The 12,630-nt window shown below is 42.5% G+C and overlaps 1 protein-coding gene across 1 annotated transcript in view; it reads left to right on the top strand.

The window, feature by feature from the left end:
* Positions 1-12,630, top strand: part of Stmn2 (stathmin 2) — a 61,771-nt gene that overhangs the window by 26,826 nt on the left and 22,315 nt on the right. The window contains exons 2-3 of the mRNA XM_005392064.2: positions 4,592-4,687; positions 7,144-7,316. Coding sequence (XP_005392121.1) covers positions 4,592-4,687; positions 7,144-7,316 — 269 coding nt within the window. The remainder of the gene's footprint in view (positions 1-4,591; positions 4,688-7,143; positions 7,317-12,630) is intronic.

The raw sequence follows: 12,630 nt of genomic DNA, 5'->3' as shown, positions 1-12,630 counted from the left end.
ACAATGTATCAGCCATAACAGTCCTCGAATCCAGTTATTATTTCCTTTCGATTCTTCTTTCATAGTCTCTGCATCTTGTCCTTTTCCTGCTTTGCACTAACTACCCTTTTCCTAAGCCACATCATATTATCTGCTTCTGAATGTGCCTCCTGGTCATTCCTGCTTGAAATAACCAGGAAAAAAGTCTTTCTAAAACAAGAATTGTATAAGGTATCCCTCTTTTCAAGTATTCAGTGGCTTCCTATTGCTAAGATGATCAGAATGCTAAAGTGGGACACTCTGATATTGACTCCTATTAATGAGCACAAACCAGAACGGTCGGGAAAGCCAGGACTTGAAGCCCACCTACCCACCGCTGCCTCTTGTGCATTTCAGGCTCACCAGGCTAGTCTGAAGGGTGGACTCAAAACTGAACCACGGCATTAATTTCTTTTATGCTTATATGTTTAAAATTTATGATGTGTTGACATTCTAGCATAAGATATACCTACATTTGTTTTAATAAACGTAATGTTTTAACTACAAACCATTTACAGGAGGAAAAAATCAAACATCTTATGAAAAGTCAGGGAGCAAAGTTTACCTTTAAGAAGGCCTACTGTCGGGGTGCAAGTCTGGAAAGCCCCATGCAGTGTAGTCTGCGAAAGTGCTGTGTCTGGAGCCCTGAAAATGCCCGCCATGAAGACCGGGGGGGGGAGAGATGAAGTGGGGTGAAGTGATCGGCCCTTCATGGGCCTCCCAAGAAGAGCCTTCGCTACGATCCCTTAGGTCTTCATTTCCACGTCAACAATAATAAATACTTTCTCTTCTCCTCCTTACTTCCCTTGATACTGTTCAGCCTTTATGATCTAGAGCCATTAGCCATGGTTGCCATATAAAATACAAGGTGTCCAGTTACATTTGAATTTCAGAAAAACATGATTTTTTAGTATGCTCTGTGCAATATTTGGTTTAAAATTTAACTGAGTGCCCCATATTTTTATTTGCTAAATGTGGCATCCCCACCTGTGAAGCCATTCTTGACCACCCACCTCACTGCCACGAGGCTACAGGGCTGCACTGGGCTTCTAACCCGAAGCGTCTGTGTCTCATTTGCTGATTCCCCTACTTTACATCTACTTTTTATCAATTTTTTATATCCATATACTCCACCTACCTAACTTGGAAACAATAACACTCTTATATCTCCGTAATTCCATGATGCTTCACAGACTCCTGCCCAGAGGCAGTGATCATAAATACTTGTTAATGGAGAAACTGATTTTAAATCAATCAACAAGACAACCAATAAAATTACTTCCTGAGCAAGCCCTTTCTGGCCCGTCCAGAGCTAGTATGTAAATTATCTGATAGATGAGTAACATGTAATGTTTGGCTTCAAAAAGCCAACGGATTCACTAATAAAAAGTACACACAAGAACTAGTAGCAAATGACTCCAAACAATATGTAAGTGAGATTGTGTGACACGGCCCACGTGTAAGAAATCAGTGCGGGTCGCCCCCCAGTGGAGGGGGTGGGGAGGAGAAGGGCCTGTATCAGGACTTAGGTTTTGGAAAGGGTTTATATGCACAGAGGCCGAGCGAGGCCGTGCTTCCCAAAGGGAGGTGTGCGCAGCCGCGGTGAGTGAAGCGGAAGCAGCACAGCGCCTTCGCAGAGGGAACCAGCCGGGATCCCCCTGAGCAGTGGCTGCGGCTGGTGTGAGAGGCTCCCTGGGATTCCGAGCACTTGTGTCAGTGAGAACTGTAAAGGCCGCCCAGGAGCAGGGCCATGCCTACACCTTGGGAAAGATGATGACCAAGGTGGGAACCAAAAAAGTCACCCACAGGGTTTTCCAGATTTTATTCTCAGACCACCGAAGAGATGAACGACAGACATTTTATCAGTCACTGTCTCAGCTGCTCAGGTTGTTGTAACAAAGTACCACAGACAGGGTGGCTTATACATGATAGAAACTTATTTCTCACTCTTCTGAAAGCTCAGTGTTCGTGACTGGATTATTCCCCAAGGTCCCACTCGGATACCATCACAGTGGGGGTTAGATTTCAACGTACGAATTTGGAGGGGGGCATAGAAATATTCAGTCCAAAACGGTAATGGTTATGCATCATGCACAGGGCTCTGAACGTGCCGGTCCCTGACAGTCCCTACGCTCCCCTCCCCTCACTAGCTTCTTGGGCATTATTAGAGCAGTGGTCTTACTGAAAGTTATGGAATTTAATTTCCAAGAAACTAAAGACAAACACTGAGGAGTGTTCTTTTTGGTAGAAATTCATGTTCCTCTACAGCTTTAAACTATTACTATGGTATGAGATAGAAAATCATTTATTTTTATGTTTGGACTAGCTCTTCCTAATAAAGTTGGTATTTGTAACATGTAGTTTTAATATAGTTGTCCTTCAGTATACATGGAGAATTAGTTCTGTACCCCTGTGGATACCAAAGTCTTGAGCATCTAACGATTTTGTAATGGTGCTGTATTTACATATAACCTAGACATTTCCTTTCCTAGACTTTAAATCACCTCTAGGTAGTTTGAAATAACTATAGCATGTAAATTCTGTGAAAATAGTTTGTTATACTGCATTAGTTAGGGAATAAAAATCTATATATTCTCAGGACAGAGAAGTTATTTATTTCAAATATTTTTGACCCACAGCGAGTTTAACTCATGGATGTAGTACACACGGATACGAAGAGCCTACTGCATACTTAATCTCACAAAACGTTGTGGTTGCTATATTGCATTTTCTTACGCAGTAAAAGGTACTCCCATCTTACAAAGACTGGATGTTGCTGTTTTCAATCAATCGATAAAGTTAAATGTATTAAATCTCCAAAAGTGTTATCCTCTTGTACAAATTATTTATTTTTTTATTTTTTGGTTTTTCTCTGGTACCAGGAATCAAACTCACAACCTTGCACTTGCCAGGCAGGTGCTGTGCCGCTGAGCTAAATCCCCAGGCCCCCTTTAAAAATTATCACTCGCACTGAGCACCTATGTAAAGTCCTGCTTACATCTTTAGAAGTGATATAATTTCATTAACCAAATACGGAAATAAGGTAAAGAAATATGGTTCAGCTTTCTAAACATGCAAAGGCATTCAAGAAAATTTCTCAGAATGGGTCTTGCCAGGGCTTTTGTGGCACATGGCAAATTGTGTTGCTTACTTTAAGAAAAAAGCTCACGGAGATTTCCAAAGCGGGTCCTCTGGATGTGTGAGGCTGAGCTATATGAATGTGACAATATTCCATCTTTGCGTGCAGTTCAACTATACATCAACATACCCACCCCTGGGCCCATGGACCTCGCCCTAACGGAGAGCTAGAAAGCCTGTGGGCGGGCTTGAGACAGCCCAGCTGTTGCATTCCATCCAGAAGTCCGTCTTTGTTGCCGGCCACTTTGGTCTCTGTTAAGCTCAGTTTCTTTACTTATAAAATTAAGGTGGGCCATCGACCTAATAATCCCTTAGAAACCTGTCTAACATTCGAAGGCTTAAAGCCCCTAGTTGTTGGATCTGTTTCCTGCTGGCTGACGAAAGATACGCCTGTCTGTAATGTGTGAACTCGTCCTCAGGGAATTCCCTCCCTCCCATGGTAGCCCATCTCCTTTGGGCTCCAGGGACGGTTAGAAACCTGCCGAGGTGCAGATGTCACCAGGGAGGTTCAGTCTGAGAGGCGGTAGCATCTGTGTATTTCCTGTCACAAGTTAATGCGTGATATGCCCATCAATTTTCTTCCATTTTCTCGATTTGTTAGTTCAATACATTAAGTTAATCTAAATTAATGGTGAGAGGCTCCCCCTTTGTTCACATCTGGTGGTCTTCAGACACTTATCCGGGTGATCACAAGTACTCACTCAGTACCCACCAAGTTTACCTGGACAGGAGCCCTCCTGGAGAAGAAAGGAGAAAATGAAGCGGGTGGGAGCGGGAGAGTGAAGGAGCAGGGCAAAGAGCCTGGACTGCTGCTGCTGTTTGGCAGCTTAGCGCCCAAACTGATTTTCAGAGGGAGGGAGGAGATCCTCATCCTTCCCCACCGGCTCTCAGCTCTAAGTGTGTCCGGGAGGAGGACGAGCTGAGACACTGCTCTTGGGGATAAAAGAAAGCACCAAGAAATGGCCCTGGAGGACGGAGCTGCTGAACAACTGCCCTGCTGTGTCCTCTAATTGTCCTCCAATGAGCTTGCAGTGGCTCAGGCTGAAGCCTCCTGAATCTCAGGTGCAGTGGACTCTGCACACTTACTGCAAAGGATGCTGTCTCTGCACGGTTGTGGTCAGCTTCCTCTTCCCGTCTAGCTCTCAGGTTTGTCTCTCCCACCCTGCTACATCCTAATGCTTTCTACCTTCCTTTTTTTCTCTGCTGCTTACACAGAATCTGCTGTGACATGCTATTCACATCCTCTGTAGTAAGGAGCGTGGACATGGTCTGCTTACATCTTTCATTCATTTGTATTTGATGAAGGAAAGAAGCAAAACAGCACACCTGGTGATATTCACTCTGCAGGAGGCTGTCGTTATTATTCAGACTTAGAGAAGCATTAAGACAAAGTTCAAAAACTCAAAGCTCCTAACCTTCAGCCCTTCCGTTTCAGCCTACAAGGAAAAAATGAAGGAGCTGTCCATGCTGTCACTGATCTGCTCTTGCTTCTACCCGGAACCTCGCAACATCAACATCTACACTTACGACGGTGAGTGGCTGACCGCGGAAATCCCGGCTGGCAGCTCATCTGCAAAGCTTGTGTGTATTGCTTCTGTCCCTCTGTTCCTGGTGTAATTAAGTCGTTATCTTGTAGATCTCGACATTGACTTGTTTGTGGTGCTGTTACGTCTTATTGATTGTTTATTGCTCAAAACAGTCTGAATTTGGTGCTAATAACAATACATTCATGTCTCTTAAAAAGCATGGCTGGGTTGTCATTAGCAGCTATATCCAGCATATCAAAATCTACAACGTCTAAGGCTCATTTTTGCAAATAATATGATAAACTGTAATTAAACTGGGTCATAATTTGCAAGAAAATACTTTATACTTAGAGGACTTGAGAGAGAAAATCAACTTCCTGTATGAAGTCACCACAGTTTGTGCATATATGTCAATGAGCTAATAATAACTGAATTAATGAGATAAACTTATTTATGACTGAAGCTCCATGTAAAGAGGATTTAAACTGACAAACCTAAAGAGCTGGTATAACAATTAACTTTATCGACAAGCAACCTTTTAGGTTTGATTTACCCTTATTCATTGTGTTTGATTTGGTTTCCTTTCCGGCTCTGCCATCCATGCGGCCCCAGCCAAGCAGACAAGAGGCCGGGGCTGTTAAGAGGGTTAAATGACTTAATGCGAGTCGCTCAACACTAAGCCTGGCCTCTTATACGCACGTGATAGTAGTAGCTATCATTATCAACAGTATCATCACCTACTTCATTCAATCCGATCCAAATATTCAGTGCAGTTATATGTGGACTAAATACAGCTGTGGTACATTTTTCCCCCCCATAGGCTCACAATTACTTTTCCTTTCCACCTGTGTAGAGAAAGACATTAAAGACCAGGCAAAGTGACCTTGTGGCACATAAAACCTTGAGGGCCTTTAATGTGTAGTTGAGGCATTTTCCTTCCAAAGCTATCAGCTCCAGCATGGGAAGTGCTAATGAACTGTTCCTGAAGGAAATGCCCTCCAGGTGAAGGAATTTCAGTTTGCAACCAAAACTGTCATTAGCATACAGGCCCAGCACCTGCTTTGTGTAAGTTCATTCAGTCAACAAATAAACTACACAGATCTTTGTTATCTGCCAGATGTCGCTGCCACTCCACACAGATGTGAGACTCCAAAATCTAGCAGTGTGCTGTCACTGAGAGTCTGAAGATGAATGCACTGTGGTCCTCACTTTCAAGGGACTCAGGGCTTAGTCCAAGATCATGTACAGAAATGTCAGGAAGTAGAGTGGCTAGGACAGAGGAAGTTGATAGTTCAGGGACTGAGCAGAGGGGTAGAGGAAAAGCAGACTATGGATCAGCCGCCTCTTAGAAGTTGAAGGCGATTCCACATCATTCGTTTACTGCTTCCCAAAAAACAATGGCAGAGAATTTCACGTTTCCCGAAGTCTTTCCCTTGACCTTGTATTTTTGTCTTGATAATAATGTGAATTATTTATTGCAGTGAAACATTATTACTAGTACAATATCCCTGTCACCACAAGTAATAGCATTTTCTTCCTTTTGAAGCCTGAATCATATTCCATGTAGGTGAGCACAAATTAGAGAAGAGGCTCTCCCCTCCCACCCGGCCCCACCCTTTCCCCAGCTCTCGTCTGCAGCTAAGGTGTGCCGCAGCAAAGCAGGAGCAAGGATATTGTGTCTCCACTAGACTGTAACCCTCTGAAAACAAAGATACTTGTGACAGAGAGGTCACTAAATATGCTCAATCTCTGGGCACGACAGGCACACTGATGCACAAGAAAGGACCAGAGGATGCTTTGCACCTTAACACTGACTTGGCCAGTATTTCCAACCACTCAGGGAATTACATTTCTTCTAACACAGCATCTGTGATTTCCTACCACAGGAGCAGTTACTTCATAATGATGTAGATAGGTAGGTAGATAGAATATGGTAAGATAGATGATTAGATAGATAGATGATAGATTGATAGATAAATAGGTAGATAGATAATTTCTCATTATATGTAAAGACTGGAGACTTCTTGTTATTTTCCTTTTGACCTGACAAAAAAAAAAAATTGAAAATGTCTCCACTCATGGTTATTTCAAAAAATAAATAAATAAATATATCCTACTTAATGTTCATGCAAAGCTCGTATTTATTCAAAAGGAAAATAAAACGTAGTTAAAATCAATTCAGGCTATTTTTCTAAGTATGCTTCCCATTATTCAGCTCCCTGTAAATATTGCTGCATTTTTCAACAGTGTAAATATTTCTTATGTTAAAATATATCCACAGTTATGCTGAAGGGAGAGGTCTTACCTGTTCAAACAGTGTAGACCAGATTGTCATATGCAGCATTTTAGCTCTGTTTCCCAGAATAACAATGCTACTTGCAAGCCCTGGAATCTAAATTATTAAAATCAACCCAGGCTTCGAGTTGTGCATACTTAATATTCTCTGTTATTTCTTTCCTAGATATGGAAGTGAAGCAAATCAACAAACGTGCCTCTGGCCAGGCTTTTGAGCTGATCTTAAAGCCACCATCTCCGATCTCAGAAGCCCCTCGAACTTTAGCTTCTCCGAAGAAGAAAGACCTGTCCCTGGAGGAGATCCAGAAAAAACTGGAGGCTGCAGAGGAAAGAAGAAAGGTAACTTTTTCATAGGCTGTCTCTCTCTGTCTGTCTCTGTCTCTGTGTGTCTATCTCTCTCTGTCTCTGTCTCTGTCTTCTATCTCCCTCTCTCTTTCACACACACACACACACACACATGCACACACACACGCACACACACATGCATCTAGTAGAGATTCCAGGGAATAGTGATGCCTGAACCTGCAGGCGTGCCCCATTTTAACACATGTAAGTTTTCAATAGACATAGAACCTGGTTTTGGGTGTATGAACTCAGTTGGGGTAAGATGAATGCTGGTTTCAGGCTAGCCTAGACCAGATCTCTCCGAGAATAAAAGATCTTCAGTGCCCGCATGCCCCTCCTCCCTCTTGGGGGTCCTAGCCCCAGCCCCCTGCACCCTCAAGCCATCAGCACAACTGAGAGAAAGCACAACCTCAGGGACCTCCAGAGTGACAGAAGTAGTAATTTCCTTTTTGGGATCCTCACCACACACACCCCCCCCCCAGCTTAGGGCACAGTTTTCCTCAGAATTATCATTTACCGGAACTTCCCTCCGAGATCTTTCCAGCCCACGTGTGCTTTGCCCCCAGAGTACGGGCTGGAGCCTGCCCCTCTCCTCTCCAGGGCCTCACTGCCCCTGAAGCTAGTCCTCCTAAAATCCGGACTTTCTGAGACCCCCGAGCATCTTCTTCCACCATTCCTGAGCCCAATGAGACCTTGTCCTCTTTTTGCCATTGGTCCCTGCTTGTATTAAAACTTTTCTTTGTCAAATTGTAATAATGTTCCACAATCAGGAGCTAAGAAAAGCCAGTAGTATCAACATTTGAGAGTGCTAAGAAATTTTAGGGACTCCATACACACAGAGGTTATGTCCAGACGTATCTGTTCCAGCTGTGTGGTCACGGTAGTTCATCCCACCGAAGCCACTCCGTCATCCGGAAGTGGCACTCTTTTAGGTAACATGTCCCCACGTTGCACTTCCCACTTACTTTTTCATGATATACTTTAAGACTCAAGTAGTCATTTAAGAATATGTTCTATGCAAGTTTCTATTATAGTGGTGGAACTTCCATTTTTAATATTTTTTCATTTTATGAAGATATTGTCTATAAAGTTAGCCAACATATTAAAAACTTTTCTATTGGATAATTACAAAGAAAATGAAGAACATTCCTATCTCCTTTTTTTTTGGTCTTTTTGAGACAGGGTCTCGCTATGCAGTTCAGGCTGGCCTTGAGCTCACTTTGTAGCCCAGGCTGGTCTCGAACTTGCACCAATCCTCCTGCCTCAGCCTCCCGAGTGCTAGGATTATAGGCGTGGGCCACCATGCCCGGCTCCTATCTCATAATGACTGAATTCTCCTACAGCAAATAGACAAACACAAGTGTGTGTGAGAGGTATATGTACACACACACACACATGCACATGTACACAAATACATACAGTATCAGATAACAAGGATCAAAGACTAGAAACTCGCAGATGAAGTTTTCTGAATAAAAAATACTAATTTTTGGCTGAAAAAACCTTCCTACTAGTTCATATGCTAATATCAATGTCAGTTTTCACCAAAGTGAAGTTCTCTAAGGGCCAGATGAATATTTAGTATGTATATGCATGTATATATGTGTGTGTGAATATATATATATGTGTGTGTATGTGCATACACACATTACCAATTACTGCTATTATAATTATAGATTTTAAAGAAGGAAACTGAGCTACTAACCCAAGAATATGAACAGGAATTAATTTTTATTAGCTTTTTGGTTGCTGTCATTTTAGCCCTCTTCACAGGGCAAAGCTACATGAAATTATTCAGAACTGCAGCCCATCAAGACTTCATGGCCAACGGTAACAAACAACAAACTGAAGCCGGGGAGCGTGCACTGCGCACAGGCAGGGAGGTTTTCACCCAAGCGCTGACATCGTTTAGATGATAGGTTCAGGCACAGAGCGAGTCATGATTGCCAAACACAGATGCGTGACTTGATTGGAGTGCAGTGAATGACTCTCCTGAACCTCAAACTCTGAATCAAAATTCAACCCCGTGGTTTAGGACACTGGTGATGTTCCTGGGTAGTGTGTTTAATGCAAGAGAAATTACTGAAGGAAAAAGAATTCAGAGATGATCAGATGCTCTCATAAAACTCCATCAGGTAACTAATGTTTCTAGTAAAATTCTTGCACCCTGGCAGCAATAAATTATCAAAAATTTTACATTTAAACAATTGGATTTAAATAGAAAATGAAACATAGCTGTAATACATTTGCAAATCTAATCAGTCGGCATTATGATGCCCAGAAAAAATATTCTTTAGAAGCAATATTCCATCTCATTTCTGATATTATGTGTTTAAAATTTTCAGTGCAAAACTCACTATGTAGCTTATGTATTGGTAGTGAAGTTTTAATTAGAAGTATAACTAATTAACAGAAGCACTAACTTAAAGATTCATCAATTGATTTTATTCTATTGGATTATAGTACTGGCTTAATGAGTGCTGATTTGAAGAACTATTACTTCTCTTTAAAGAGTCATGAGCAAGGGCATATATCTTCATAACGATCTTAATGAGGACAAGGAAACCACCGAAATCCAATTGAACTAGCTAAAACAAAGTGTAGACATGTGACTAAATGTCTGAGTTTGACTGCAGCTTCAGGAACAGCTGAATCCAGGGGGTCAGGCAATATTGTCAGAAAACTTTTTATATTTATCATTTCTTTGTGCATCAAATGAGTTTCATTTCCAAGAAAATTGAGCTCCAGTCAACCCCAAATTGCTTTTCTCACATCATAGCATCTCCAGCAGGAACGGTGCTTCTCTTTCCAAGTAACTAACTAAAGTCCCAGAACTGGGTCTCAGAGGCTTTACCTGGATCACCTGCCTAACCCGAACCACTCGTGGTCGTCAGGGGGATGCAGTGCTTTGGTTTGCAAACCTGGGTCGCCTGCCCAGCACTGAGCTGCAGGGAAGTGTAGGCCACCTCTCGGGTGAGAAGTGGGAAGGGTGGTTCTCCAAAAGAAAATGGGGGCATTTTTACCCGACGGTAGTTTGCAGTCTGGCAACCATTGTTGCATTCCTACCATCTTGTTTAGTGAGGTTCTGTATCATTTCTAATGCTTTGTTGTTGTTGTTGTTGTTGTTATTTTTGATTTTCTTTAATAGTTTGCTCAGTCTTGCGTTCTTACATCTGGTAATCTGAGCAACTTCGTTGAAGATAACAGTATGTACTATAACAACCATTGTTAATTTCCTATCATCTTGTTTTGAAATTCTGTATCATTTTTATTGTTTTTGTGTTGTTTTGTTTTTGTCTTTGTTGTTATTTTGTTAATTTTTTTCTCTTTAAAGTAAAGAAGAAAGGAAAATAGACATGCTAAATTACAGATGTCCATCATCTTTCTCTGCCGATGTTTAGGGTCACTATAAACATAAAATAATTATTTAGTTTGTGTACTACTCAACCTGTCATACTTGCTGTTCCCTTCTTTCACCCTATGTATGATTTTTTATATAAATATAATGAAAAAAGCAATCTATGCACCTGTATATAATAGCACTCTGCATTAGAAATACAAAGTGAGACACATGTATTTCAAAGTTTTCTAGCAGCCACATTAAAAAAGAATCATATGAAAATAATTTTAATATGTTTTAACCCAACATATTCAAAACCATTTCAACATGCAATCAGTATAGAAATACTAGTGAGACCTTTCCCATTCTTTTTGTTCATATGAAGTGTGTGAGCCCCAGTAAGGATTTCATATCTGCAGTGCACTGGAATTCACAGTCACGGCATCTGAAGGGTTCAGTAGGCGTGCGTGGCGGGTAACCCAGGACGGGGAGAGCTCAGCCCCAGTGCTCAGGCCAGAAAGCAGCGTGCACTGGGGCAGCGCTATGCCTGTGTTTTGAAAGGTGGTACCGGACAATTACTCTGACTCAGCATTTTGATCGTGTACTGCCCAAAGACTGATGCAGACATTCAGAGAGACAGAAAAAGCTCCCACGCTATGCTGGCCACGGTGCTGTCACCGTAACCAACGGGAGTGAAGGGCAGGCGCTAGTCTCGCACTTTCCTCCGTGGCCCCGATGATCTCTGTGCACGTGGATTCTCCACCGGACAAGGGACTTCTCCGTGCCCAGATTTCGTCTCTTCTTTTCGCTCCTGGGACCCGGTTTTCTTCAGGAGCACTAAGCATAACTGGTAACCGTATTCTTCTTTGCATATTTGTATCCATCCTTAATACCTCTCCTCCAGTTACAACTTCATTTTAAGTGAATAAATAAACTATAACTCTTAGGGCCAAAAGTTAAAGTGGCAGTATGCAACTCATTTTGATTTTTTTTATCCTATCCTCCCCTTCTAAAACAGAAATAGTCAATAAATCAAGTCACTGCACTAAGTAAACTCTATAACCCAAGTAACCCCTAGTCTATCGACCTCTATTTATTAAACATTTGATATTGCTAAGCACTAGCTCACCCTCACCAACCTTAGATCCCAATGAGAAATAGCTAATATATATATATATATAATGTCAAAGAATGCAAATTAAAGCAAGCCAGTGGGAACTGAGGATGTAGGCAAAGCAGCCGTTAGCATGGGGCAATCAGAAAAAATCTCTTAAGTAAGAGAACCTTTGAGAAGAAGCATGAAGGGAATGAAAGAGCAGCACATGCAGTTTTTCTACAGGGCCAGAGTATTCCCAGTCATCAGAACAGCAAGTGAAAGGGCCTGAGGCGGGAGTGTGCTGAGCGTATTTGAGGACAACAGAGAAGCCGTGAAACTGAGGTGGAGAACACAAGTGGAGACCTCGCAGGACCTGAGGCCAGAAGGCAGCATCTTAAGGACTTTGACCTCAAGGGAAATGGAGGTCACAGAGGAGGATAAATACGCGTCATTACTTCATATGAATCATGGTAGCTTTTCAAAAAACTGAAATTTCTAAAGGGAGGTAACTAGAAAAATAATTTTAGCCAATTAAAGAAAACTGGAAAATATTCCAAGCCAAGACAGTGATTTCCAAACTAGGGAAGCACAGAGGTAAAAATGCATGAAGTGTTCTCAGGGCAGTGCCACTCGGAGCAGTGGACCTGGGTAGGTAGTGAGGAGCTGAGGTCGTGAGGACCTTCCTCGCCAGGCTAGTGTGAGGTTGTGAGGGCCTTCGCCGCCAGGCTAGTGTGAGGTTGTGAGGGCCTTCGCCGCCAGGCTAGTGTGAGGTCGTGAGGGCCTTCGCCGCCAGGCAGTGTGAGGTCGTGAGGGCCTTCGCCGCCAGGCTAGTGTGAGGTCGTGAGGGCCTTCGCCGCCAGGCTAGTGTGAGG

This window comes from Chinchilla lanigera, unplaced genomic scaffold (assembly GCF_000276665.1).
Source record: "Chinchilla lanigera isolate Chin_1 unplaced genomic scaffold, ChiLan1.0 scaffold00043, whole genome shotgun sequence".
In the NCBI taxonomy this organism is placed as follows: domain Eukaryota; kingdom Metazoa; phylum Chordata; class Mammalia; order Rodentia; family Chinchillidae; genus Chinchilla; species Chinchilla lanigera.
This window is presented reverse-complemented; position numbering and strand designations above follow the sequence as displayed.